The sequence below is a fragment of the Penicillium chermesinum genome (genome assembly GCF_028974085.1).
Source record: "Penicillium chermesinum strain IBT 19713 chromosome Unknown utg000003l:1.0-5111272.0:1.0-5115320.0, whole genome shotgun sequence".
Taxonomy (NCBI): domain Eukaryota; kingdom Fungi; phylum Ascomycota; class Eurotiomycetes; order Eurotiales; family Aspergillaceae; genus Penicillium; species Penicillium chermesinum.
Window position 1 is genome coordinate 176784 of NW_026695313.1, and position 25984 is coordinate 202767.

The 25984-nt window shown below is 53.4% G+C and overlaps 13 protein-coding genes across 13 annotated transcripts; 6 read left to right on the forward strand and 7 right to left on the reverse strand.

Annotated features, from left to right (window-relative positions):
• Positions 1 to 137: 137 nt before the first annotated feature.
• On the forward strand, positions 138 to 1316 carry N7468_002940 (CPBP family intramembrane glutamic endopeptidase; the record flags this gene model as incomplete). The annotated part of the gene is made up of 3 exons (XM_058472237.1): positions 138 to 227; positions 326 to 710; positions 850 to 1316. The coding sequence occupies 3 exons, from the start codon at positions 138 to 140 to the stop codon at positions 1314 to 1316; spliced, it is 942 nt and encodes a 313-aa protein (XP_058331240.1).
• Positions 1317 to 1583: 267 nt separating this feature from the next.
• N7468_002941 (fungal specific transcription factor domain-containing protein) lies at positions 1584 to 3095 on the reverse strand (the record flags this gene model as incomplete). The annotated part of the gene is made up of 1 exon (XM_058472238.1): positions 1584 to 3095. The coding sequence occupies one exon, from the start codon at positions 3093 to 3095 to the stop codon at positions 1584 to 1586; it is 1512 nt and encodes a 503-aa protein (XP_058331241.1).
• Positions 3096 to 3181: 86 nt separating this feature from the next.
• N7468_002942 (Zn(II)2Cys6 transcription factor domain-containing protein) lies at positions 3182 to 3445 on the reverse strand (the record flags this gene model as incomplete). The annotated part of the gene is made up of 1 exon (XM_058472239.1): positions 3182 to 3445. The coding sequence occupies one exon, from the start codon at positions 3443 to 3445 to the stop codon at positions 3182 to 3184; it is 264 nt and encodes an 87-aa protein (XP_058331242.1).
• Positions 3446 to 3885: 440 nt separating this feature from the next.
• N7468_002943 (putative MFS glucose transporter) lies at positions 3886 to 5418 on the reverse strand (the record flags this gene model as incomplete). Its single annotated transcript, XM_058472240.1, has 2 exons — positions 3886 to 5241; positions 5326 to 5418. 2 exons carry the CDS (start codon positions 5416 to 5418, stop codon positions 3886 to 3888), a joined length of 1449 nt encoding a protein of 482 aa, XP_058331243.1.
• Positions 5419 to 5854: 436 nt separating this feature from the next.
• Positions 5855 to 7424, forward strand: ssn3 (cyclin-dependent serine/threonine protein kinase SSN3; the record flags this gene model as incomplete). The annotated part of the gene is made up of 3 exons (XM_058472241.1): positions 5855 to 5909; positions 6115 to 6268; positions 6353 to 7424. 3 exons carry the CDS (start codon positions 5855 to 5857, stop codon positions 7422 to 7424), a joined length of 1281 nt encoding a protein of 426 aa, XP_058331244.1.
• Positions 7425 to 7881: 457 nt separating this feature from the next.
• N7468_002945 (NADP-dependent isocitrate dehydrogenase) lies at positions 7882 to 10022 on the reverse strand (the record flags this gene model as incomplete). Its single annotated transcript, XM_058472242.1, has 8 exons — positions 7882 to 8306; positions 8363 to 8862; positions 8931 to 8967; positions 9009 to 9159; positions 9215 to 9248; positions 9311 to 9321; positions 9455 to 9490; positions 9753 to 10022. 8 exons carry the CDS (start codon positions 10020 to 10022, stop codon positions 7882 to 7884), a joined length of 1464 nt encoding a protein of 487 aa, XP_058331245.1.
• Positions 10023 to 11027: 1005 nt separating this feature from the next.
• N7468_002946 (tRNA modification GTPase) lies at positions 11028 to 12810 on the reverse strand (the record flags this gene model as incomplete). The annotated part of the gene is made up of 2 exons (XM_058472243.1): positions 11028 to 12316; positions 12396 to 12810. The coding sequence occupies 2 exons, from the start codon at positions 12808 to 12810 to the stop codon at positions 11028 to 11030; spliced, it is 1704 nt and encodes a 567-aa protein (XP_058331246.1).
• Positions 12811 to 13549: 739 nt separating this feature from the next.
• N7468_002947 (WD40 repeat domain-containing protein) lies at positions 13550 to 14946 on the forward strand (the record flags this gene model as incomplete). Its single annotated transcript, XM_058472244.1, has 6 exons — positions 13550 to 13847; positions 13908 to 14007; positions 14073 to 14139; positions 14224 to 14561; positions 14617 to 14743; positions 14800 to 14946. 6 exons carry the CDS (start codon positions 13550 to 13552, stop codon positions 14944 to 14946), a joined length of 1077 nt encoding a protein of 358 aa, XP_058331247.1.
• Positions 14947 to 16013: 1067 nt separating this feature from the next.
• Positions 16014 to 16542, forward strand: N7468_002948 (uncharacterized protein; the record flags this gene model as incomplete). The annotated part of the gene is made up of 3 exons (XM_058472245.1): positions 16014 to 16089; positions 16138 to 16287; positions 16538 to 16542. The coding sequence occupies 3 exons, from the start codon at positions 16014 to 16016 to the stop codon at positions 16540 to 16542; spliced, it is 231 nt and encodes a 76-aa protein (XP_058331248.1).
• Positions 16543 to 16663: 121 nt separating this feature from the next.
• N7468_002949 (uncharacterized protein) lies at positions 16664 to 17431 on the reverse strand (the record flags this gene model as incomplete). The annotated part of the gene is made up of 1 exon (XM_058472246.1): positions 16664 to 17431. One exon carries the CDS (start codon positions 17429 to 17431, stop codon positions 16664 to 16666), a length of 768 nt encoding a protein of 255 aa, XP_058331249.1.
• A 1102-nt stretch (positions 17432 to 18533) lies between these two features.
• On the reverse strand, positions 18534 to 21313 carry N7468_002950 (putative sterol glucosyltransferase; the record flags this gene model as incomplete). The annotated part of the gene is made up of 7 exons (XM_058472247.1): positions 18534 to 19052; positions 19101 to 19410; positions 19464 to 20127; positions 20234 to 20391; positions 20444 to 20554; positions 20610 to 21138; positions 21187 to 21313. The coding sequence occupies 7 exons, from the start codon at positions 21311 to 21313 to the stop codon at positions 18534 to 18536; spliced, it is 2418 nt and encodes an 805-aa protein (XP_058331250.1).
• A 1159-nt stretch (positions 21314 to 22472) lies between these two features.
• N7468_002951 (uncharacterized protein) lies at positions 22473 to 24277 on the forward strand (the record flags this gene model as incomplete). The annotated part of the gene is made up of 2 exons (XM_058472248.1): positions 22473 to 22639; positions 22693 to 24277. The coding sequence occupies 2 exons, from the start codon at positions 22473 to 22475 to the stop codon at positions 24275 to 24277; spliced, it is 1752 nt and encodes a 583-aa protein (XP_058331251.1).
• A 346-nt stretch (positions 24278 to 24623) lies between these two features.
• On the forward strand, positions 24624 to 25728 carry N7468_002952 (uncharacterized protein; the record flags this gene model as incomplete). The annotated part of the gene is made up of 4 exons (XM_058472249.1): positions 24624 to 24784; positions 24834 to 25279; positions 25344 to 25423; positions 25477 to 25728. 4 exons carry the CDS (start codon positions 24624 to 24626, stop codon positions 25726 to 25728), a joined length of 939 nt encoding a protein of 312 aa, XP_058331252.1.
• Between the last annotated feature and the right edge of the window lie 256 nt (positions 25729 to 25984).

Consider the following 25984-nt stretch of genomic DNA (forward strand, 5'->3'; position numbering starts at 1 on the left):
GAACCCCGTTGTTGAGATTTACCCGGAAAGGACAAAGCGCGTCCTCGTCGCACGCCTAACACAACTTCCCCAAGCATGGCGTCCATGAACATACTGGACCGTCTGAAGGGCTTATATTCCAAGCACCAAGGTAAAAGATGCCATCCCTTTCTCCCGCCCTTCAGCCCCAGCTCACCCCCCAACCAGACGAGCCGTCCTTATCGGTACATACCGTTGCACTCTTCTCGGTAAGTCAGCTCGAGTCCCCCCATGGGTCCGCGGAGCATTTGAGCCTCCGAGGTGTCTCCAGTCCTTTCCAGAACCAACCCCCCCTAATACTGTATAGGTCGCACTGACCCTGGTCTATGTGCTGCCCTTCTATCTGTCGCCCACCACGCGACCGACCCCGACTCTCAGCCGCGATGCCCCATCGGTGATTCGAGCGCGCATCCGCGCCGTCACGGGCTCCTGTATCATCGCCTCGCTCGTAGTGCTCTGGCTCGCCACCGAGGAGGGAAACACCTCCTTCGCAGCAGCCGTGATGCTTCTCGGCTGGTGGCCCATCAGCGTCGCCGATATCGCGCGCTGTGTCCTGCTCACAGCCGTGCTCTTTCTCGGCCCACTCTTCGAGCGCGGTATCGTGGAGGGCGAATGGCGGCTCTGGTTCCGCCGCAACAAACTATACGAAAGCCTGAGCGGCTGGATAGGATGGAGGAATTATGTCGCCGTAAGTATCTGGACTGCTTTGAACCCCTTCCGCTTCCCACAGTACTAAGTCAGTATCCCCAGGGCCCTGTGACAGAAGAAGTCATGTTCCGCTCCGCCATCATCCCCCTCCACATCCTCGCGCAAGTGTCCCGGGCCATATAGTCTTCATCGCGCCGCTGTACTTCGGCATTGCACACATTCACCACTTCTACGAGTTCCGGCTTACCCACCCCGACACCCCTGCTCTTATGGCGCTGCTGCGCTCGCTCTTCCAGTTCGGCTACACCACTATTTTCGGCTGGTACGCCACTTTCCTGTATTTGCGTACAGGGTCGCTCTGGGCTGTTATCCTTGTGCATAGCTTCTGCAATTGGTGTGGGCTACCCCGGTTCTGGGGCCGGGTGGAGCCCGGCGAACCGCTTGGGCCGCCGCTGAAGCGGGCGAGGCAAGAGGCGGAGGTGAAGGCGGGCATCGTGATGGATGACAAATTGCATGTTGGATGGACGGTGTCGTATTATACGCTTTTGGTGCTTGGGGCTCTGCTTTTCGCGAAGCTGTTGTGGCCGTTGACGGAGTCGTATCACGCGCTGGTTACATTTAACGCCGCGGCGAAGACGGCGAGTAGCTGAGAGCCGAGTGCTCCGAGTTTACCAAGAGGTGACGACTAATTTATACGTGTGTAGAAAATGTTTTCGGCCTGTAGAATATACATTCAAGCGCTGAAGTAATGATACAGGCGTATGCCACTAGCGCTTGTCCATTTACTTTTTGTTCACGCCCTTGTCTTCATATCAGACGAAGAATAGTGTTTCGTATGGGGTGAGATGGAGGAAAGGGGACTTCCCCCACGTGGCACTTCGGATTTATCGGCCTGCCTTGCTGCTTGCTATTCATACTCAGTTGATATCAAAATCCGGAATGGAAGTGAAAAATGAATCGTTGTAGCAAGTCGGATCAACGAAAGAAGACAACATCGGCGGGAACACGATATCCGCGTTCTCGGAAAAGGCCGACGTAGGCCGCGCAGGTTGGCCCGTACGATCTGCACTACTCGGGGTAGACTCCGCCGGGAACAGCTTCCTAGGCGGTTCCGTGCACCACCGCTCCATCGAATCGGACAGGTTCTCGGCAGCAGAGGACCGCAACTGTCCATAGGCTTCATCGGCCAGAGCCCAAATTCGCTTGGTGCTCTTGAGGCAGCCGAGGATCAGGGTGACGCGATTGTAATGGTGATCGAAGCATTCGTCGTTGTGCTTGATAGATGTGGCTAGTTGGATCATCCCACATAGAGCCAGTGCCGGGATCGCGAAGGGGGTGTGTTTGGGGACATTAGGGCAGAGCGAGATTGCGTCTGATAAGCGGCGTGAGGCCTCGGTAGCTTTGATGCTATGGACGGAGCGGTTGAGGGTAGATGCGAGGTGGCGGGTAGCCAGAGGCCAGAAGTGATTATTTGATGGTGAAAGGACAGGCTGGAGGTCACTCCGGGGGAGATGGAGGAGCATAGTTGCGTATGAGATCATCAAGTGGGCTTGGAACATCATTTCATCAATGTTGCCGTATGAATCAACGACATCCAGCTTCTTTGGGGGCAGATGGTTCACCCAGCTGACAAGTGCGTTCTCGACAGCTTGGAGATGGTCACGGTGGTAATCTTTTAGTCCATTCAAAACTAGGGCTCGGCACAGGATTGTCGCCGCCTCAATTCGATAGCTTGATGACGAAAACACTTTTTCTTCAGGTGCGAAGACTCGCCGTTTGAAATCTAGGATTCTGCAGGGCGTTGGGATGGTGCCGGTGCCGGTGTATGCTGACTCCTCGCACGGTAATGACACTTCAGGCGCCATTGTGCTGCACAGGAATGAGTTGTTTTTGAATGGGGCTGCCATGAAGACGTCGGTGATATAGAGCTCCCACCATGTCCTTCGTAGACTTTCTGCTTCGATTGAATTTTCGGGATGTGCCGATGACGCGAACTCACACCGATTCATGCCCAGCTCAAGAGCAATTTCCATGCTGCGGGAGAGAGCTTCTTGTGCTTCTTGCCATTCACCTCGAGCAAAGATGGCGATGCAGTAAATGAGCCAGGCCTGTACCATGCACGGTGATCTGTCCGGGTTGCAAGTCAATTCCGTCAATACTTTTTCTTTATATTGAGGGCTTGCACCGGGCATGTAGTGAGATCCGACGAAATTGACCACAAGTTGGAGAAACTCGGGATACTGCCGGTCGTGATAGATCGCGCTTGGAACCAGGAAGGGATGGGCCACGTGAAAATTCTCGTAGAACATCCGAAGGAAGCGGTCGTCGTGAACCCAAGTTTCACGTGAAGTGTCCAGTCGTGGTTGGCTCATTTCATTCCGAAGAGGGAGGTCTGGCCAGGGTACATGAGCAGTTGGCAGGTTGATCATATTATTCGCTCGATGTAACAAGCTATCGGGAGTACTCGGTTGGACCGCTCCCGTGATAGGCAAATCCAACCTCGACTAGGAAACAGTCAGCACTCATACTCATCGGATTTGGCATGGATAACAAAACTGACCGTGGCTTGCTCCGTCTCAAACGAGGAAGAAAGGCGATTAGCATCGCCGCGAGGTTTTCTCCGGCCTCCACGCCGTGACGGAAGGTAGTGACAAGAGAGTTCATTCTGCAGGCAGCGCGAGCAAGTTGGCTTGCGGGCATCGCATTTTAGATGCTGCTTGCGACATTCGGTGCAAGCAAGTGAAGCCAGCCCGCTCTGCTTCGTAGAACGCGGTGCCATGCCTGGCTTGCTGGCAAAATAGCTTCCGAAGGTTCGACACGAGGAAGAGGACTGTGAGAGCAACAAATGGCTAACTTCAGCTTGTTCTTAACCTTGGTCCCATAATTTGGCGCGAGCACGATAGCTCAGCATTCGGGTATAGGCTGGAAATCACGTTTGACTGACTACATCGGAAACATACAGCTGGTTATCGTCGGCGACATTCGTCGAGTCACCGCCCGATAAGGGGCTTCACCGCCGAGCTCCACATTCCGGATCTGGTCAAGGGTGTTATAGACCCCCGCAATACTCGTCATCGCCAACGTATAGTAGCTATCTGTTCATCACAAGGATTGATCTAATTTATACAGCTGGGCCGGGTGTTTAAAGTGCAGGGGATCAAAATTAAAGGTGGCAGGAGATTAGCAATGTATTGATTTGCCCGGAGAATACACAGCTGTCTAGTCTTCGCGCCGGGCAACCCGACCCCAGACTTCATCGGCATTGGCTTTGCCCTTGGTCTCTGGTACATATCGGTAGATGAAGAACCCCAGCAGCACCGCCATAGCCGTAAATATCCAATACACCTTCCCGTGGCCACCGAGTGCAGTATTAAGCACGGGGAAAAACTGGGCAACTATGAATGTGGCAGTCCAGTTGGCCGACAGCGCCCAGCTCTGCGCTGCGCCGACAGCTTCTGGCCCGACAAGTTCAGAGGCTAGCATGAAGGGGACCGGTCCAAGTCCCGCGGCAAAGCTAGCAACAAAGAGGAGCGTGGCGATCGCTGAAAGGACTTGCTGATCCAGAGCAAATCCAAGCGCGAGTAGCATCGAGCTGAACCCCATTGCACTGATACTGATCAATAAACACGTTTTCCGACCAATGCGGTCAGGTAAAGGTGTACAGGCAAGTGTGATGCCAAGGTTGATCGCAGAAGTCAAGATTGTGAGCAGCGCAGCCCCGGTAGGCAGGATGCCCTGCAACAGTGAAACGCTGTACATAACGATGCTGTTTACGCCCGTAAACTGCTGCGCGAGCATGACCCCCACGACCGCAACTATGGCAGGACGATAGTAGGGATCCTTGACAGCTTGTAGAATGGTAACAGACTGTGTTGGAGCGGACGTCTCCGAAGGGGCGGAAAGCAGTGATTCCTCTTCGGCCGCAGGGGCAGCAGAGGCCCGCCAGCCCTCGATCTCGGCATCAATGTTGGCATCAGGCCCACGAATCCGCTGTAAGACCCGACGCGCTTGGTTTCTCTGTCGGTGCTCTGCTAGCCAGATAGGGCTTTCGGGCACCGCCAAAAGACCGGCAAGTTGCAAGGCTCCGATGAATCCGGCACCCGCAAGGATCCATCGCCACATACTATCACGGCTCCAAAAATATCCGAGGGTCTGTGTCAGCAGGATGCCGACGTTGGTCATGACCTGGGTGAACGCTCCAAAGAACCCGCGCGACGGAGGTGGTGCGACCTCCGACACGTAGATAGGGCCGACCACTATGGCGGCTCCAGACCCGATCCCCGACAGGAATCGACCTAGAGATAACACCGTAATACCTGACGCCAACGTCTCCGCTACCGGGCCCAAGACAAAGAATACGGTGGTCAATCGTAGCGTCAAAAGCCGCCCGTACTTAGTCGACACGGGCCCTGCCAGCAGAGCGCCCACGAATCCACCCAGGGTGTAGATTGACGAGACCACGCCAAACTGGGACGGGCTCATTGGAAGACATTGCGGCAGGCCGCCCAGTGCGGAGGTCGAGCCTATACTTTTCTTCTCACACGTCACGACAGCTTGCGGAGCATTCAATTCAGCCTATTCCCGGAGCACCAAGTCAGTGGGGTACGACCGAGCGGAGACAACTCCGTCCAATTTGGGGTAAAAACCATCGGGCCATACCAGGTGATAACCGAACTGAAGCGGGCCTAACGTCGTAACGAAGACCAGGAAGATCAAGTACGGAGTGATCCCCGAGGAACTCAACCAGCCCATGGTGAATGAGGACGAACTCGCAACTACAGAGGGATGACAAGGAGTTGAAGCTCAGACGGGCGGTCCCGCACCCGCAGGTCGCGCCATTCGTCCCTGCTCCAACTTGAATTCCGTGATTCCACCACATCATCCAACTCCTCCTTTTCTCCAATCCCGGCAAAGCCACCTTCGCGTCAAAGCAAATCCAGGTTCCTCTTTTCTTTTTTGAGGGCTGACTAAGAACCCCCCCCGGTCTCGGGATACTATTCACCGTCCGAGACTGATGGAATGACGGACCAATGAGTCTGACCAACCCGCCCTCCTCCGGTTCGATCTCTGTCCAAAAAGTGGTCAACCAGAACTTAAAACGGGGGCAGGCTTCGCTCGATGGTAATTATATTTGACTTCTTGAGTTGCACATCTGTGATCCTTTTTGGCCTGATCTCCTCGTTCCATCATGTTTGGAAAGGCCTTTCCTTTTCTACAGTCCGCTGGAGGCTTCTATCCCCGGGGTAATTTCCTTGTCCTTTCCCCTTTTGTGCTCTTGATGGGGTTCTCCCATGGTGCTGTTCCAGAGATGGACGGACATTTTCTCTGGATATGTGATCTGCTCTATGTACCTGCTGGATTCTAGACACGTTTTTCCTTTGATCTGGCACCTCTTCTCTCTGAGGAAAACACCGGGAAAGTCAGTCGGAGTGCTAACGCATTTTGTAGAAGCTGTCGACTCCCGCCGACCCGGTACATATACTAGCAAAGTGCGAGTGCGCGACCGGTATCATATCGTAGGGTTCATCAGCAGCGGTACCTATGGCCGGGTATATAAGGCCATTGGCAAAAATGGCCAAAAGGGCGAGTTCGCTATAAAAAAGTAAATTTGTCCCATCCCACCCGGAAACAGGTCGCACCGTCCAGTATCAGAGAAGAATCATGAATCTAATACCCAGAACACCAGGTTCAAACCCGACAAAGAAGGCGAATCAATCCAATACACAGGCCTCTCCCAATCCGCCATCCGCGAAATGGCCCTCTGCACAGAACTCTCCCACGCAAACGTTGTCCAGCTCGAAGAAATCATCCTCGAAGATAAATGCATCTTCATGGTCTTCGAATACACCGAGCACGACCTCCTCCAAATAATCCACCATCACACTCAACCCCAACGTCACGCCATCCGCGCGGGCATGGTCCGTTCCATCCTCTTCCAGCTTCTGAACGGCCTCCTCTACCTGCATACAAACTGGGTACTGCACCGCGATCTGAAACCGGCCAACATCCTCGTCACCTCCAGTGGCGCCATCCGCATCGGCGACCTAGGCTTAGCCCGCCTCTTCTACAAACCCCTCAACTCGCTCTTCTCCGGCGACAAAGTCGTCGTGACAATTTGGTACCGTGCCCCAGAGCTCCTCCTCGGCAGCCGCCACTACACACCGGCCGTGGATATGTGGGCCGTCGGCTGCATCTTTGCCGAACTGCTCTCTCTACGCCCGATCTTCAAAGGCGAAGAAGCCAAAATGGACAGCAAGAAAACCGTTCCCTTCCAGCGCAACCAGATGATGAAGATCGTCGAGATCCTCGGCCTCCCGCGCAAGGAAACCTGGCCGGGCCTCGTTTCCATGCCCGAGTATTCGCAGCTGCAGTCGCTCGTGCTGCACCGTCAGCCGGCACATTTCCACCGCAGCGGCGCCAACCTCGAGGGATGGTACCAGACATGTCTGAAGAACGGGGGGTACTCGGCTGCGTCTGAGAACGGGACGCCCGGGGCGGATGGGTTTGATCTGTTGTCGAGGATGCTGGAGTACGATCCTGCAAAGCGAATTACGGCGCAGGAGGCGCTGGAGCATCCGTACTTTACCAACGGGGGACCTATCAGTGGGAATTGCTTCGAGGGGATTGAGAGCAGGTATCCCCATCGGCGCGTCACGCAGGATGATAATGATATACGGACGGGTAGTCTGCCGGGGACAAAGAGGAGTGGATTGCCTGATGATTCGCTGATGAGAGCGAATAAGCGGCTTAAAGAGTAGCCCCGGGGGATTTCAATAATATTGGCGTTGATTCGAGTTGCATTGCATATATTGCATGGTGTTATTGGGTGGAGTTCGGGGTTTTATACATTTCTTTGGCCCGGTCGATTGATCTGGGTTTCAAGTTGGCGTTAGATACGAAGATACTAGTATTAGGATATTGCATTTGTATGTGAACACATCGCTATCTGAGTGCTTACTGGTGTCTGGGTTAGTACTAATTTTGTAGACGGAGCGCACAAATGCAGGGTTCGAGAACAGCAGTCCAAAGATACTAGTAGGAACTTGAGGTAGCGGTCTAAGAGCAGATGTAACTGCCAATTCATTCATATTGCTTTATTTTGGACGAAAAGCCTACAGCTATCAGCAACTCTTGCAGCGAAACCGCCACGACAAACTCGGTTTATCTCATCATATGATATCATAAAAGGAAACGCAAATGGCCGAAATCGGGAATCTACAGACGAGCCTTGAGGTTGGCCTTGAGGCGGCGCTCAACGGCAGCAAGGTACTCGCCGGTGGTGACCCAGGCCTCACGCTCCTTGCGGCCCTGGGCAAGCGCCAGGTCCTTGGTCATGATGCCCTCCTCGTTGACGACGTCAACACAGGCGGCCTCGAGGGCCTCGGCGAAAGCAACAACGTCGGGGGTGTTGTCAAGCTGACCACGCTGGACCAGACCCCGGGTCCAGGCGAAGATAGAGGCGATGGGGTTGGTAGAGGTCTCACGGCCCTTCTGGTGCTCCCGGTAGTGGCGAGTGACGGTACCGTGGGCGGCCTCGGACTCGAAAGCAGAGCCATCGGGGGTAACCAGGGTGGAGGTCATCAGGCCGAGAGAGCCGAAACCTTGAGCGACAACGTCGGATTGGACGTCACCGTCATAGTCTTTACTGGTTTAGCGGTATATCTATAAATCGGGGGGAATTGCGTTGGTAGCTTACTCTTCAAGGCCATGACAAAACCGCCCTCGCTCTTGATCATCTGAGCGACCATGTCGTCGATCAGGCGATGCTCGTACCAGATGTTCTTGGCATCGAACTCCTTCTTGTACTCAGCCTCATAGATTTCCTGGAAGATATCCTTGAAGCGGCCATCGTAGCGCTTCAAGATAGTGTTCTTGGTGCTCATGTAGAGAGGGAGACCCTTGAGGAGGGCCATCTTGAAAGAGGCGTGAGCAAAGCCGCGGATAGAGTCATCAGTGTTGTACTGGGTCTGAGCGACACCGCCGCCATTCTTGAACTCGAAGACCTGAGCGACCTCAGGCTCACCACCAGCCGGGGTGTAGACCAGCTCGAGCTTGCCGGGGCCGGGGATAACGCGGTCAGTGGCGCGGTATTGGTCACCGAAAGCGTGACGGCCGATAACAATAGGCTTGGTCCAGCCAGGAACCAGACGAGGAATGGCGGGAATGATGATGGGCTCACGGAACACGGTACCGCCACTGGATTTATTAGCATTTTGAAAAAAAGAAACTGAAAATGAAAAATAAGGCGTAGAGATGACACTCACAGGATGTTACGGATAGTTCCGTTGGGAGAGAGCCACACTATGCTATGGTTAGTCTCAGGCGATGTATATCAGACGTACGGCAAAGCTCACTCTTCTTCAGCTTGAACTCCTCCACACGAGCCTCATCGGGGGTGATGGTGGCGCACTTGACACCGACACCATACTTCTTGATGGCCTCAGCGGAGTCAATGGTGACCTGGTCGTTGGTCTCGTCACGGTACTCAAGACCCTACGGGCAGCGTTAGTCTGGACATACTATAGAGCTCGGATTCCTTTGCACATACCAAGTCGTAGTACTTGAGGTCAATGTCCAGATAACTAGCCAGTAAAAAGAGTTAGCCCCATGCAAGGCGGGGCCACAGTATACAACTGAAACTTACGGCAGAATCAACTATAGTAGTACAGTCAGTCTTAGTCCGACGCATATACGACAGGATGCATAGACCGCATGCAGCTGTCTGCAGCGTGGGGACCGACCCCGGTCTAGCCCAGCATCGAGAGGTGAAGGGAGCGTGGAGGCTTACCTTTTCTCGGATTTCCTTCCAAATGATACGGGTCATCTACCAGAAGACGTTAGTAAGGTGGAAATGGGGTAGAGGCAGATGTCATAGCAGTTGGCGCATATCCAATGGCAAGGCCCCGCCTCGGTTGGGTTGACACATGAACCAAGGCCCCGTATTCCCCCGTTCGATGCGGCACCCGAACCAAGACCCAGTTGCGGGAGCCTTTGCCACTTGTGATACGCGAAAATCCGGGATGTAGTGGAAGGTATAAAATGGGAGACGTGTCCCGGCCCGGAGGGTAAAGAACTATTTCTCATACCTCATCACCATCCAACTCCACCACCGGGTTGAGGACCTTGATCTTGGATTCGGTAGCCATGGTTCGGTATTGATTGAGGTACAAGGACGGAATTGATCGGGAGCGAAAGGGCGCAATTTTAGGAGATCGAAGGGGAGCAGAGGAGAGGGATCTCTTGGAGGAAGAGAAAGTAGCAGTGTGGGAGGAAAGAAGGCGAGTAGAAGAGAGAGGGGCGGGAGGGGTCAACCGAGCGCGCAATGCGACGGAAGAAGACCGGAGGGAGTTCATCATTTGGAGACTGGAGCAGCGGAGGAAAGGATGTCAGCGCAGTATTCCGGCTTCTCTGTTTGGCTCGGCGACTGGGGATCGGTAGTTTGCCAGTCAACCCGCGACACAACCGAGGCGATCTTCGGAAGAATGGGAGCAAAGAGGGCTCTGCCGCTCCCGCTTGCCGCCGGGCACAGCGCAGTAGCGCCTGGGGGGAAATGCCGGAAACGTAACGGGGCCAACTGGCAAAACGAGCACCGGGGGAAGTCTGTTGTTGGCACTGAAAAGGGGGAGAATTACCACAGTCGCCGTGAGGTGTGTAGGAAGAAAAGAAAGCTTGCCCGGTGAACTTTTGAGAATGCGATGCTCAGCTGGGCATCTCCTCTTTTAATGCCGCCCTGCCGAACATCGGACGAGTCACGAGATTTACAGGATACGAGATCTACGAACAACTTTTTTCTGACGGCCATTCTCCAATTGGCCAATTGAGCAATTGAGCTCCCAGAAGAATAATAGCTCCCCAGAGAGGCTCAGTAAACGAGTCACAGCTCACGATGAAATATCCACCAGCAGCTTCGGAGCAAAAACTTCGGGGAGGAGCGCGCCAATTCCGGATTCTGTTGTCCGCGGGAATCGCTTCCCCACCCGGAATTTAACCATTTCCGGGCTAGGATGCTCATTATGAGGTTATGTTGGCATGCCTTGATCGCTCTACGCCTGAACTTAGTTACGGAGTCCTGGTAGTATGTAATGCTGGCCGTTTACATGAGTGGGAGCATCACCCTCGCTGGGGTCGAGGTGCTGTTAGTGCCCCCGGGACTTGCCACTGCTTCTAACAAGAACCTGCCGCGCCAAGCATCCGCCAGCAATCGAGGTCTGTTGGGTATGGATGAGACAGACTCGGACCTTTGGCTCTCTTAGACAATATCATTACTTCATATTAAACACCCATCGATATTTGACAGCTGTGACCTGTGACGTAGGAAACAAATTCATTATACTACAAGCATGGGCGGCCTTATTCTATTTTCATTTGCCGACACAGAATTTTTCAAAAACAACGCCGAGGACGTCCTCGACGTCTCCGCTCTCACCTTTGCCGGTGATCTTTGCCATCATATCTGCGGCGAAGCGCAAGTGTTCAGCGGCCGTCACTATATCGACCTCGGATCCGACAGAATCAACCCTCTCGGGCGAGGACTCGAGTCTATCACTAGAGGATGTTTGGAAGAGAAAATCATTGAGGTGGTCCAGACAAGCCTCGAGATTTGAACTCTGGCGATGAGTGACGCCCAAAGAATCCTCCCAGTATGATGTACTGTACTCTGTATCGCCGTCCCCTTCAATGCCTAGTGGCGAGGCAATCTCCTCGAACGTTGTAATGAGTCCTTTCAGAAATGACTGAAGAGAGCCAGGATCTGTCTGATGCGTTAATTGGATTTCTTGCTGTGCTTCGTTGCAGGAGATTGCAAACAATTTGTCAGTCGTAACAGCCGGGAAAAGGTCACGGATCGTATCCACAAGTGCTTGCGGAAGGGTACCGTCCTGACGGTAGGACGGGACCTTATCACACTTGTTAATCGCGACCAGGAGACACTTGTTCGCCTTCTCGCAGTCCGCCACGGCATCGAGAACCTCAGGCTCCACGAAAGGAGCAACGCCCTGAGCGGTCTCTTCCAGAGAGACCACAATGATTACAACGTCAGACTCCAACGCTCTCGTCCTGGCTCTCCGAATCCCCTCCTTCTCAACCAACCCTATAGCAGCTGGAGACTTAGACTGAACGCTCGTAGCTTCTGAACGGATACCTGCCATGTCGCCAAGCTTGCAGTACCACCCGCCCAAGTCAATCCCCACATCGACGATATCCCGGGTAGTCCCCTCTTCAGCACTAACGATCGCGGCCTCCTTCCCCACGATCCGATTCAGAAGCGAGCTTTTCCCCGCGTTCGGGCCCCCAAGCAGCGCCACCCGGATACCATTCCGGAGCAGCTCACCCTTCGACGCATTCTGGATATGGAAGCCGATCTGCACCTTCAACGCCCTGACCTGGGCCGCCACAGAAGACACCAATTCCTCTGTCGACTCATCGAAATGCTGATCCTCAGAGAAATCAATCAGGGCCTCGAGTTCACCGCGCGCGTACAGCAGCTGGTGGCGCCAGAGTTCGTATCGCTTCATAAGCGCATCGCTCGAGCCGCGGACGGCGAGCCTGCGCTGCTGCTCTGTGTCTGCATGGAGGGTGTCGCCCAGCGCCTCGATCTGCGGGAGGCCAAGGCGGTCATTCATGAAGGCGCGGCGGGTGAATTCGCCGGGTTCTGCATACCGCACGACGGCATCGGGCTGATTTGTGCGCGCGATTGCGGCTGAGGACAGCTTTCACGAGGGCGGGGCCACCGTGGATGTGGAATTCGATAATATCTTCCCCCGTGACAGTCTTCGGGCTGGGGAAATAGAGGACTAAGGCGCCGGCGTCGAGAACGGTACTTGGGGAGGGTGGTTGGGCTGGGTCGTAGAGGGTGCGGAGGGCGGCAACTCGGGGCTTAGGAAGAGGTAGTTTGGGACATAACGCGCTGTAGACTGACGCGCATGCCGGCCCTGACACTCGTACGACCGCGATCGCCGCTCTTCCGGGTGCTGTAGACAAAGCGTAGATGGTAGAATCGGCGTCCAGCATGAAATTTGCCGGCTTAGATGAGGAAAAGCCCCGTAGCGGACGGAATGGGTTCCGGCGTAGCGGAACTCTTGGTCGGAGCCATGGTGTACGGGACACTAAAGCCCAGCGCAAAGCTCGAGGATACAGCGCCTGCATCCGGGAGGATTGGCCTGCGAGATGCAAACATTGGAAGCGGGCACGAGTTGCGCGGAAGAAAGCTCCAAGCTTGTTTTATCAGTTCTGCCGCGCTATTGCTTGCCGCCTTTGTCGTGCACTTTTGGCAGCATGCGAATTAGCCAGTTGGATTGGAATGCATGTTGAGTCTCAAATTATAGGGATGGGATGAATATCGGATAATCGAGAGGTCGTTATCGCAATATACTGGTCGATCGCTGGCGAGCTAGCAGAAGGGGCTACTTAGGGCCCTGCTAGTCGATGTCGGGCTGTCTCGCGATACAATTCGCAGATTCTCGTATTCTAATAGATTTTACCGTAGATTGTAGGACAAAATCCCTAGCAACTTTCGATCTTATGTACGACATTACCCAGAGGCGGGGATAAAGTCCAATGCGTACATCAAGAACAGGCCGAGTTGCCCCACGCCCGAAGGCATTTTTTTTCCCCTTGGCTCCGGAACCTCCAAACTATAGACAACCTCAAGCCACAAGACAGGTCATCAGCCCTGTTGACTTCCTTCGTATCTGGACGGCCACCGCAGGTATCATACCCTTGAAGAGTTAGCCGGCTTAGGGTCACTCATCAGGGCATCAAACAATAAGGCCTCAAAGGCATATCTTCCACCTGCGACAGCACATATCAATTGCGAAGACCCTGCAGCGCTAACGAAACTACAGTCACGCTACTTGGGGCTCTGGCTGTCATCCTCAAATAAGCCATGCATACGCTCAAGTCTATCGCGGCTTCATCGCTGTCCTTACCAGCTGATAGCTACATTTATTCAATTGCAGCCTCGGCACCTGGCGCCTTCGCTGCCATCTCTTCAGACGATTCCCTGCGCGTATTTAATGCTTCTAATCTCGATAATGTCTCCGTCGTCTCTCCTCAAACTCACGAGGCAGGTGTCACCTCCCTGAGAAGCTATGACTCCAACCTGCTGGTCACCGGCGGGCGAGAAGGCAAAGTTAAGGTTTGGGACGTCCGGTCAAAGGCTGCCGTTGCAGAGATGGAGACAGGTAATAAGCTTCCTTCCCTTCGTCGCTATCACAGTTCGGGCTCATGTGTAATATGATTAGCGAGAAATGCTCCAGTGCTCTCTGTAGCCTGCAACCCCGGCACAAATACTCTTGTTGCGGGGACAGAGCTTCTATCATCTCAAGCAGTGGTGGCATTCTGGTAGGCCTCTCCTCTTCCTATTCCTCTGGACCATCCTTCGTTGAAGATATTAAACCGCGTTATAGGGATATCAGGGCTCCTCAAGCACCCCACCTTCAATACGTAGAAAGCCACAACGACGACGTCACTGAGGTAAGCCATAAGAGAGCCATAACCCAGTCACTCTCTCCCGGTAATATCTTTGAGACCACCCACTAAATTAACAACAATCTAAAGCTCCAATTTCACCCAAGTCGCAGCAACATATTACTATCCGGCAGCACGGATGGCCTTGTCAACATCTACAACACAAACATCACAGACGAAGACGAGGCCCTGGTCCAAGTAATCAACCACGGCTCCATCCACCACGCCGGCTTCCTGTCCGAGCGCACGGTCTTCGCACTCAGCCACGATGAGCACTTCTCCGTGCACCCGGCTACGGATCCGGACGAGCCAGCCCAGGACCCGGAACCCGTCGACTTCGACGATGTACGAGAGCCACTGGGCTGCGAGTACGTGGTCCAGGTCTGTACCGGTAGCCAGGGGTCATATATCGTTGCCGGAAACAAAGTGTCCGTTTTACTTCCGTTCTATTTCTTACGAACCATCTGCTGACTAGTTGCGCAGTGACCAACGCCTTGATCTGGTCCCCTTAGTATCAAGCCCGACATGGCAGTTCGACCATGAAAATCTATGGCGCCTTCCCGGTGCCCATGGTGAGGAGGTTGTGCGCTCCGTCTACGTGGATGAGCAGGTAAGGATTGCAGATGCCCTTGTAGTTGAGGAGTCTGATATTAACCGGTGCCTCAGAGTCAGTCTGTTTTCACGTGCGGTGAAGACGGGTTTGTACGAGCCTGGAAGCCGGCTGATGGCGACAAGGGATCTCAGACCCAGTCGGGGCTTGCGAAGGGTCGTCCGAAAGACAAGAAGCAGAAGGAGCGGTTCCGGCCGTACTAGACCCGTGTTAGGATTGCGCGGGCTGTTAGATTGTGCTTTACAGCACCGGGACTTAATGGGAGCCAAAAATAGATACGAGGATGAGATAATGTTCTTTATGGGATGACTCTGATCTCGAAGCGGATGTAGAAGATGTAGAGACTTGAGGATGAGTATCGTCCTCTTACGGAGAGAAGATGCGAGAATCCACTTTGCCAAAATTCGTGGCACTATGTGACACTAGGCTTTACATAAACGGAGCGACTGTTGCGAATCCCTGAAAAGATGAATCAGGGAGGTCTGAGGGCGAGCTAACTTGCATGATCCCATTTGAATGTAGACCGGCCCAGCCGCTCTGCCAGGGACCGATCCCCTGGCACCGGCTCAGTCTCAGAGGCGTGAAGCACAGGCTCTACTACTATTTGTAGCACTCCGTGTAATGCAAGCTTTGACATCGGAGACCGCGGCTTTAGAACTCATGCTATCGGAAGCTCGTGCTCAGTAGGACGATGAAAGTCATGCTAGTCCATCTTCGATCCACTTCCGCTCCAGCTCAATGCCAAGGGCCATAAAATTGCTAAACTAGCCTAGGCCCGGTCTTCATCTCGCATGGCCAGCTCGCGCGGCCGCGTGGAGCGTGGTCTCGTCGCAGTGTAAGCAAGGATACCGGCGCATCCTCGTCCAGCCGATTCGCATCTAGTCTAGCCAGGACCACGAACACACTAACATATGTAGCTCTGCAAAGAATCCTGCCACGGCGTTGTGAACTCGACGCTCGGAGGCACGACGTGACTGGCCTGCGTCGACCATTTTCGAATCGACATGGCAGTTTCGCCGAGGATTCAAGCTAACTCGAGTCCGTTCGATCTCCTGGATCGGGAACAAGCATGGATTGCAGAAGTATAAATTAGTCGGCAGTGCTCAAAGTTAGGAAACCAGATCTCCAGACAATTCGGATTCCTAACCTGGTCTCTCTTGGCTCATTTCAAGGAAAACTTTTGGTGAGTATTCATGGAGGGGATGGCATCGGGTGAATCATCCGCACTGAGGCTGATGAGTTTTTGTTCCACTAGATCTATTTACCCACCATGCGGTTTGATTACCTTGTCACCCTGCTCGCCCTGGGAGGGGTGGCTGTTGCAGCACCCGTTGCTAAAGAAGCTAGTAAGTTACTGTTGCGAATCGTACATATGGATACTTATGCGATCACAGCTACTGATGCCTCCGATGTTGACATCGGGTTTGGCGGTGGACATGGCTCTAGACTCAACTGGGATCTTGGCATTGGCGGTGGTGTCTCTACGGAATCTGGTGGTGGGCACGGCGTAGCCTTCGGAGGCCCTGGAGGCGGCGGCGGCGGTGGTGAGGGTGGTGGGCACGGCGGTGGTGAAGGTGGAGGTCACGGTGGTGGTGAAGGTGGTGGTCACGGTGGTGGCGAGGGTGGTGGCCATGGTGATGGGGAGGGTGGTGGTGATGGCGGCGGTCATGGTGGTGACGGCGGTCATGGAGGAGGAGGCTTTGGAGGAGGCTTTGGAGGAGGAGGTGGTGGTGGTGGCGGCGGCGGCGGCGGCGGCGGTGGTGGTTTCTGAACCTTGTGCTTCTACTCGGACAGCTTAGAACTAAGCTTATACTAATTGAAGCCCATTTGGTGGATCCTCTGTTGTCTTCATTTCATGATAAGATACATAACGTCGTGATAAATAAACGCGGTCATGGAAGAATAGCCGAGTCACAGCTATTACTTTTTGCTTTTGCTAGGTCGGGCCAGCCGTGTAGGTGTTTCAATTCGGTCCACCAAGGGACGATACGGGGAGGCTAAGACATGCTCAGGGGCTGGCTCTCGTCGTGGAGCGCCAGGGCTGGGTCGATGCAGTTGCTCTTCATGCATGCGATCAAGTGGTTCTCCAACAATTTGATACTTGGCCCAATTGATGGGAGGCATGCGCACAATGTTCTGGGGCTTTGGTATCCGGCCGAAGGATGACGTTCCATCAGCCTTTTCATTATCGTCGGCATCTTCCCCGGCATCCATTGCCCTGTTGTCTGAGAATTGGATCACAGTGCCATGGTCTTCTTCAGTGCGCAAGCGCCCATCTGCCAAATCACGGGCAAATGCCTCGGGGTTTGCGCCAGCTGCCTCTTTCAGTCGCTCAAGGGTATTGATATCGCGAAGGCTTTGTTGCTTTTGCATCTGCAAAATTGAGATTGCGGAACGCAGTGCAATCGCATCGGGATTCTCACTTTCCGAGATAGGAACTGGTGGCGGCTCGGGTTTGAAGACTGGGGGGTTGGCTGGAGGTGGCGGGGGACGGTAGGGTGGAATGTTTGCGGTATTGGTGCTACGGGGTTCTGGCGATAAGGGTGGAGGTAGGATCTTCGTCTCCCCGGCAGGGAGAGGCTCAAGTTTGGCGAACACTGGGGTCACTGGGGAATAAGGCGGGCGGGGTGGAGTGCCGGGCGGATGGGGTTGAGCCTCGCCATTCGCTTCTTCTGGCGTCGTCTGCATGGTATGAAGCGTCGCGTGGGCGCAGCAGAGATTCAGGACCGTGTGTCCAGCACGATCAACTGAAGTGATGAGAGAAGTAAAAATCAAACACGAGAGGCGTTCGGGAGGGTTCTGCCCGGGAAGTGACGACACCGAAGGCTGCCTGGGCGGATCAAGAAGTTTCAGGTCAGGACAAGCAAGGCTCCTGGCTGGGGCGTTGTGAGTTGATAGGACGGCTATCTCAGACTGGTCGTCTTGATGAAAAGAGCCTGCCAGTAAATGAAGTCTGGGGTAGTTTTCAAGGCTGCGCGACGTTTGCCAGAAAGAACCCAACAGCGCCACTACCCGATCGGGGGATTTCCAAACTATCCAACCTTGGAACGGTCCTTTGTTTCCGATACGGGACTCGTGTGATTGGAGTTGGGATTGGTGGAAATGACACACATTTTAAGCTAACGGATGTTTGAGGTTGGGGATCAGAAGGTTCGAAGGTTCTAGTCTGCGGCTCGGCGGTTAGGCCGAGCTTGCCTGCGGTTTAAGGTTGATTCGATGCTTGCGCTTTCGACCCCCGATGCTGGGTGGATATCAGTCGACTAACCATGGTATGCCTGAACTTCCTATTGGGCATCCAGTAAGTTTACCTGTTTATTGAGAACTTCGACAGTATTGGTGGGCCGTTGAATAACTTGCCTGTTCTTGGGAGACCAACATGTTCTAATTATATATCTCGACCACCTGTTGGAGTTGATGATTATCTCGGTAGCATTTCAAGGCTTCACAACGCTTGGTAAAGAACGTTTCGTCTCACCGATGGAGTTTTCACCCGCATAGATATCGGTTACGGAGGGTAGGACAATCGGTCAATTAAACGCTCCTGAAATGGATACCATGAGATTCAGGATGGGAAATAGGCCCCATCATATCGAAAGGGTAAGCCCTCGATTCAATGTAAATATCTGCAAGCCGAGTTGAGACGTCTTCGCTGCGTAGATTGTATATCTCTTCCGCTAAGTAAAGAATCATGCTGCGTAGAATTACAAGCAGAACCTCACTCGAAGATTGACAACTTGAGAAATTGTGCCTTAGGGCAAATCCCCCGTGGCTTCTCGGCCTTGGACTCCCATCAACCCATTGAGCTAAGAAGAACATCGAAAAGTTGCAGTATCTCTTCCTTCTCCTCTTGAGAAATCTCCATTCCAACCGTGAGAGCAAACCCTTCTCTTAGTCGTGCAGCCGCAATAGCCTTGGGAGTCTTCGTCCTGAAAGAAGCCTCTATGCTCTTAGCGATACCCTGAAAAGGATACGCCATGAGCCCGATACCGGCTACAGAGTTGATACCAGCGTTAGCAAAGATCTTTAGTCGTGTACGAGAAGGGCCAGGAGACTCACCAGAGGGCATCTTTGTGGCCATTCCCAGCGCTCCTTTGATCAGACCCTTGGTTGCACCGTCGGATCCATCTTCTAGAGCACCTCTCAAAGGTTCTTTGATCATTCCAGCAATCCCGCTGGTCATACCACCCACAAAGTTCTTGCCTCCAACCTTGATGCCGGATTTCCAATCGCTAACGGTTCCGTAGTCCTTAGGTTTCTCCCCGTACCATTGAGGTGCTCGTCTGAAACCCTCGGCTGCAGCGTACGGGAGCTATTTGATTGTGAGTAATGTACAAAGGGTGCGCTTCTTGTCACTTACATCGACCGTCATGCCTCTGAAATATGATGCGGAGAATTTCCCAAAGGCTTTCAATGAAGCACCTGCCATATTGCCAGACGTTTCAAATGGGTCCCGATTCGCTGAGCTGGAACCCGAGCTTGGCGAACCTGCAGATTCGCTCTTCTCAAGTGAGTTTGAAGATCGAGCTCGTTTGTACTCTCTGTATGGCTCTCGAAACATATCCTGTGTTGATTTTGCCATATCCAGACCAGTGCCAGTCAAAGAGGACAAGACACCAGTCAACGGATCCCATCGCCGATTCTCGATGATGATCGGTTTGATCGCGTGCCTAATGAAAGTTAGCTTGGGATATGATACCCGCTTCGTAAGAAACACACATACCGCTCAAGCCTGCTGACCTCGATCTTATTATTCTCCACTAGAATATTGACAGCTACCTTGGAGAGAGTGAGGGACTGTTTGCCTTTCTTATATTCCCACACAGCAGGCTGGTTCGGCATGATACTACAGCGCATTCGGTCGAGGGGCAAATTCCGATGGAACGAGTTCACAGCTGTTGCCACGCCAGTCTCATGCTGCATCTTGGCGGCAATACCCTGCGCTGCGGCAGCGGCCTCCGGTGTGAGACAGAATTGCATTGCGTTTGCTAGATTTTCTGCAGTGAGTTCCGCGTGCGGGATGGGATCTGGGCCGGCTCCGGCTTTCGAGACCATTTTCCCCCAGAAAGGTTGATCGCCAAAGAATGGCACAATGGTAGTCGGCCGTCCATTGACAAGGCCGCAAGCCGTCGTTCCAGCTCCACCATGGTGAACCACAGCGGCAACGTGCTGAAATAGCCATGTGTGCGGGCAGTCGCCAATGTAGAATATGTTTGGATCGGAGGCCCCAGCTAACTCACTCCAACCTTTGGACACGACCGCGCGGACCCCGGCTTTTGAGACCGCCGATATAACAGTGTTGATCAACTTCTCCGCGTCGTCGACAACAATACTGCCGAAGCCAATGTACACAGGTGGGTTGCCTGATTGTAAGAAGTCCGCTAGATCTGCCGGGGTGTGTATTCGGATGGCTCTGTCAGAAAGAAGCCACAGACATCTTAAGTGGAAGCGATATGAGCTTTTGACTGTACCATAATTGAGTGCTTCCCTTACCAACGTGAGCCGGCCAATCCCATGGCCGGGGCACCAATGCTGGTGACCAGCAATAAGTGAACGGAACCTCTAAGGTCTCCGCTAAACAAGGCCCTTCAGTTGCTGGGACTGGGGGTAGATCGATCGAAGATCTCCATTTGTTGATCACATTGCCAAGCCTATTTAGTGCATCAGCTACGGAGTCGTATAGCGCGGCGAGTTTGTATTTACCCCTGCCAGGTCAGCCATTCTACCACCCCGTATGATACCCAGTTTGCTTTGCCTTCCTCGTTCTCAGCGCCTGCCGTAAGGTCCGCCAAAGGATGTGGGAAAACACTGGTGCTACACCAAGGCATAGTGAACATTAAATGGACAGGGATATCCAATGCTTGCGCACAATGGACATGGGCGAAACTGGGGGGGATTAGCGATGATCGCGTCCGCGACAAATGGTTCTTGCGTGATAGGGTCATCTTCGATGCATGACCTCCAGCATCCATCTAACATTTCCCCGACCATTACCTGCTTCTTCTTGATTTCCCCGTCACGCAATGTTTCCATCCGTGGCAGGAGACCAGGGTTCTTGACCATGTACGCCATGAGTTTAGCGGGATCGCCCCCAATGGGGAAGAATTCTAGATATGATTTCCGTACGAAGTCCGCAAAGACATCGTGCGTAGCGATGCGGACTCGATGGCCATGGGATTGCAGGGCGTTACCCAGGGCGATGAAGGGCTGTACATCTCCACGGCTTCCTACGATCTGAATGACGATGTTCAGTTTTACGTCACAAAAGACCGGGATGGCAGCTTCGGCCTCGTGAAACACAGTGGAGGGGCGCCCGAAGCGTTCTGCTTGTTCTTCGGCAATTTGAGCGAACGCTTTGGCAATTTTGGACTTTAGATTCACGGTGACTCGTCCATCATCTACGGCGAGTTAGCTAGGTTGTCAGACTTGACAGGTAGGGAGCATACCGCGGACGCGTCCCGACTCTTGAGTCAGCTCAGATTCGATCCTTTCAATCTTTTGCGTCTCTTGGGTATCTGGTGGGGTCGCAGACTGCACTCCCGGGTCCTGGTCGGAAGACGGCCGCTCTTCCATGGTAAAGCCGGGGTACCAAAGCGACTCGAAAGCAAAAAGAGAGGATATGAAGAGCGAGGGAAATTGTTGGGAAGTTACCGTCCAGCGTCCCTATGCCACACTGACGATAAAATGCTGGTGGCGAATCTCTCAAATGCCGATCTCAAGCCACGTATGGAGGTGCAGGTACATGTACATCTTTACGCAGAACCGCACCGTTTACAAAGTGTAAGAAATATCGTGGCTTGAGAGGCTACTTGCGTCATCAAGCCGATTCCTCTTGTGTAGGGGGCGTGAATGGCTCTCTGTGTCGATCGTTTGGGGCTGTGCGGAGGGACAGGATGTACACTCTCCTCGTCATGGCGGGGGAGCTTGTTTGGGAAAACGTCACCCGTCAGTTCATTAGTAACCCGCAAGAATGATTGAAAACAGAGCAGCTTGAGACGGCCACTATATTCAAAATTAAAAGCCGATGATCGCATTCTACAGAAGAAATGAAGAAACAAATAAAAGGAAAGGAGCTATTGCAAGCAGACAAGCTGCGCTGGTGGGTCTTGATGTCCAAAGCATGACAAAATAGCTTCGGACGGTGGTGATAGTTATGGTTGAATTACGCGGCCGGGGAAAGGATATCATGTCTGCTCCTTGCGTGTACCAACTCGTGGAATTGACTGGTTTTGATAAAACGATCATGAACCATTCGACTGGATGTATCCACTCGATATTCGAGACGGGGTATTGATAACCCGGAGAGCACGAAAGCCTCTTATCGATAAGCCGCCTTGGGGTTAGTGCGGTTGACTTATCGATAGCTTCACACACCCCATATGGCCCGTGCGCCCAGGCGCGAACCCGCGTCGTGCCTCTGGTTGCTCCGCGACCTGTTGCTTCTTTTCGCGTGCCCGACTTCTTCTTTTCATCTGCTCGAAGCCATTGTTACGGTCGCTTCAATCCATTATCACAGGCTAATTTTCAACTCGATTGGTCTCGCATTCGTTTCCAGCCTTTCGCTTAACTGTAATCTCAACGTTGACCGCGATCCTGACCTTGGCTGTGGCTGTGAGTGATCTTGACTGTGAGCGCGACGAACCCCGCCTTCGACTTTGATCACCCCTTGAAACTCGGCATTGGAATACCAATTGAACCAAAGTGGCCCATCGCGGGTGCTGTCGTGACAATCATGGTTGGCCTGCGCCTGGCAGCGGAGTGCGAGTACTCAGAGGACCCCACGCTGGTTCAAACTTATCCCATGATAGGGCTGTACTTTCCTAAGCCGGAAACTGTCACTCTACTCGATGTTGCTCGCCAGATATACGACGAGTGGCCTGAGCTAAACCCGGGAGCACCGTAAGTATTGGGGATGCACACCCGCCAGGCGCAGTCTAATTTTTGTCTTCTAGGCCCCTCAAGATAAAGGCGCTTGTCAACAAGGCTCGTCCTCTAATCAGATATTCATCAAAGAAAAACCTGTCCGAGGTCTTCTTGGACCAGGGCAAGGCTGAAACTGATCATTTGGACCAAGATGGCGTCGTTTCCGTCGTCCTCGATCGCTCCTCTTTCCCCGACCTCCCTCAAGACCCCTCTGCCGCGCCATTGCCAAACCCTTACCTTGAATTGTCCAATGCGTATGCAAGCGCATCTATCCAGCAACCCACCTCGGTGAATGGTCTCCAATCCTCGCTTCAGGCCTCTACCCTGACCCAACGAGAGGCGCGCAAGAGGAAGCGCAAATCAGAACCAATCTTAGCGCGAGATTTGTCAGGACAAAATACGTATGGCAACCAAGCCCCAGGGCAAGCCGCTCCAACCCCCAGCGCTCGGAAAAAGTCTCGTAAGTCTGAGCCAGCGCAACCTGCACAAACCCCTGTCCGTCTCCCACCCACCGTGGCAGATATGGTCTGGCCCTCTCAATACACCCCTGCGCGTATCGAAGAAATGCGCCGGGAAGCCGCCGAACAGATTGAAAAGGGTAAGCGTCGAATTGACCGAGTTCGAGAAGAGTTGACGAAGCCCAATCTGGATAAGACTATCAAGGGTATCCTCCTGACGATCATAAAAGACTGGGACTTGTTGCACCCCGGACCTGGTCAGCCGCGCGCCTACAAAACCTCCAGGTTGGAGGCTAGAATTGAGCGGTCGTTCGAGAAATTGCAGAGCATCGGAGCTGCACTCGAGTCAAGTGACAGTGAGTCTGAGAGTTATGCAAGTGACTCGAGCAGTGAAGCGGATGCAGTCAGCCTGAGCGCCGCAGCCAGCCAGAGCGACCCAGCCAGTCAAAGTGATTCAGGCGACGAAAGCGACGCAGATCGCGAGGTGGCAGAGACTATCTTTGCGGATTTCTTTGACGACGAAGCTCAGGCTGAAGAAGACGAGGACGAGGACGAGGATGAGGAGAATGAGGATGAGGATGAGGATGAGGAGGATGAGGATGAGGATGAGGATGAGGAGAACGTGGACGGCTTCGAAGATGCCGAGAAGGGCGGGCAGGAGGACGCTGAATCAGAAGGCTTCGAAACATCTGAGTCGCACCAACAGGAATCTGGCAACGAATTCGAAGCTGAAAGTGACGCCGAAGACTCCGAAGATGAGGGCAAGGCGAGCGATAACGAAGCCGAAGGTCACGAATCACCCGAGGGCCACCTCCCAGCCTCCAGTGATGGAGCAGAAGTCGACAGCGATGCTGAGTCTTCCCAGTCCGGTGGCCCTGCCGACCCTCAAGTCGGGGCTAGTGAGACACCGGAGAAGGAGTCTCAAGCATCCGCAGCAACTTCGGCTCCGGATTCTGCAAAGAGGTCCGTTGGGCTCCTCAAAGGACTTCTCACCAACCGTCAGAAGTTGGAGGAGTTCAAGCAAGCCCAGCGGCGGAAGAGACGCCTGCCAGACGTTTATGATGTGTCTGACCACAGCACGAGTGATGCTGAGGCGGGCGACATCTACGCGGATGGCACCTCCAGCAAAATCCGCAAGATTAGGGGGCGCACCTAGTCTTTCGGCCTGGGGAGTGGTCGCTCATTTGCATCCGCATTGGGCGCTTCATGTAGTTATATGTAGCAATAATGTGATACCCAAGCAAGAAGATACCCGCTTTCTCCCTTCCGTATTCCATGTAGCATAAGTATGCAGTGAAGTCCGACAGGGTAACAAACCAGAGCTGAAGCCCAGTAGTGATTATTTCTAAGAGTGTCCTGCGGTGCCTGGTGAGTCGAGGTCCACTTGCGTTTTACTAGAAGCTGAGACTCAGTCTTCCGTCGGGGAAACGTGGGGGGCCAAGAAGCGACAAAGGACCCCCTCCTCTGCCCCTCGCGACCTCGACCTTGCCCCTCCAACGATCATGGCAACCACGTACGATGTGAAGCTGCCCCTCCAGAGGGAAAGTCTCCAAACCATTGGACTGCTCAAGAAAGGGAAGCCAGTATCAGGTCCTCGACCGCTTGTTGTCTTTCTCCACGGCGCCGGCAGCAATGCCTCATACTTTGACAACCGAATTTACTCGTAAACCCCCCGAAGCTATAGTAGCTATTTCTGTACTAATACCACGCAGCTATCCCCAGAAGCTGAGTGAGCTCGGTCATCCTGTCCTTAATGTCCAGCGCCCGGCATACGGCGGCACCCCAGTACCGGCCACAACAAAGCCACTCCAGGACTCGATCCCCCTGATCACCGATCTGATTAATCAGGCGTACCAGGAGCATGCTGGTGGTAAGGGCGGGATCGTCATCATTGGCCATTCAGCTGGCGCTGCCGTAGCAGTCGCCATTGCTGCTCAGCCCGACAGTCCGTTGCCAATTGTTGGACTCAGCGTATTGGGCTTAGTTCCCGTAGAGCAGGACAACCTGCTCATTCCCCGTCCGGATCCTGACCCCGAGAACCCTCGGCTGTCAGCTGAGCATATGCCACCCTCGGCATCAGAGTTTATGGGTCCATTGCAGTATCTCAATGGAGACGTGTTTGGGAACGTTGCCATGATCAAGACGGTCTTCGAGCCTTGTATGAATAATTTCGCTAGGATTTGCCTTTGCTCTGTATTGATTGGCTAATTGTCTGGATACAGTGTCCCGCCCTGAGATTCGAGAATATCCAGGCTCCGAATGGCATAATCTGATGGTGAACAACTACATGCCAGCAATCAAGGTAGCTCTACCCCTTTTCAAGATTCGAATGAGTCTTGAGACTAACCTAGATAGGTGCCTGTGCAATACCTCGCTACTGAGTATGAGGGTATCTGGACAGGAAAAGAAGCCGGACAGCCAATCTTCGACTATTATGCCAGTCGCTTCGTCAACTCACCCGAGGTTGAAGCCAAGATTCTATCTAAAGGAGGTCACAGCTACGATTTCAGTTTGAATGCGGGCGAGCTTCATGAGCTGAGACTGAATTTTATTGCGAAAGTGGTGAGTCAACTTGTCAAGGGCGCACCGTTGACACTAATATGCTAACAAAAAGGCCTGTAAAGTCTCAATATTAAGAAAGTAGGCTCTCCTCGCAGCGCTTGACAGGTGAAAATGCTGTGTCTATGTAATCATTCTATGGAAAGGAAATACATTCATAACCTAGAGAACTGTATATAGAACTAGAGAGTGAGTTGTATTGCAAAATTGGCAGATCAACAGATATCATCAAAATGGCGTTCAAGTCGTCTCATCAATCACATAACATTCCAATCGGCACATCAATCGTAAAGGGCCTTCGTGA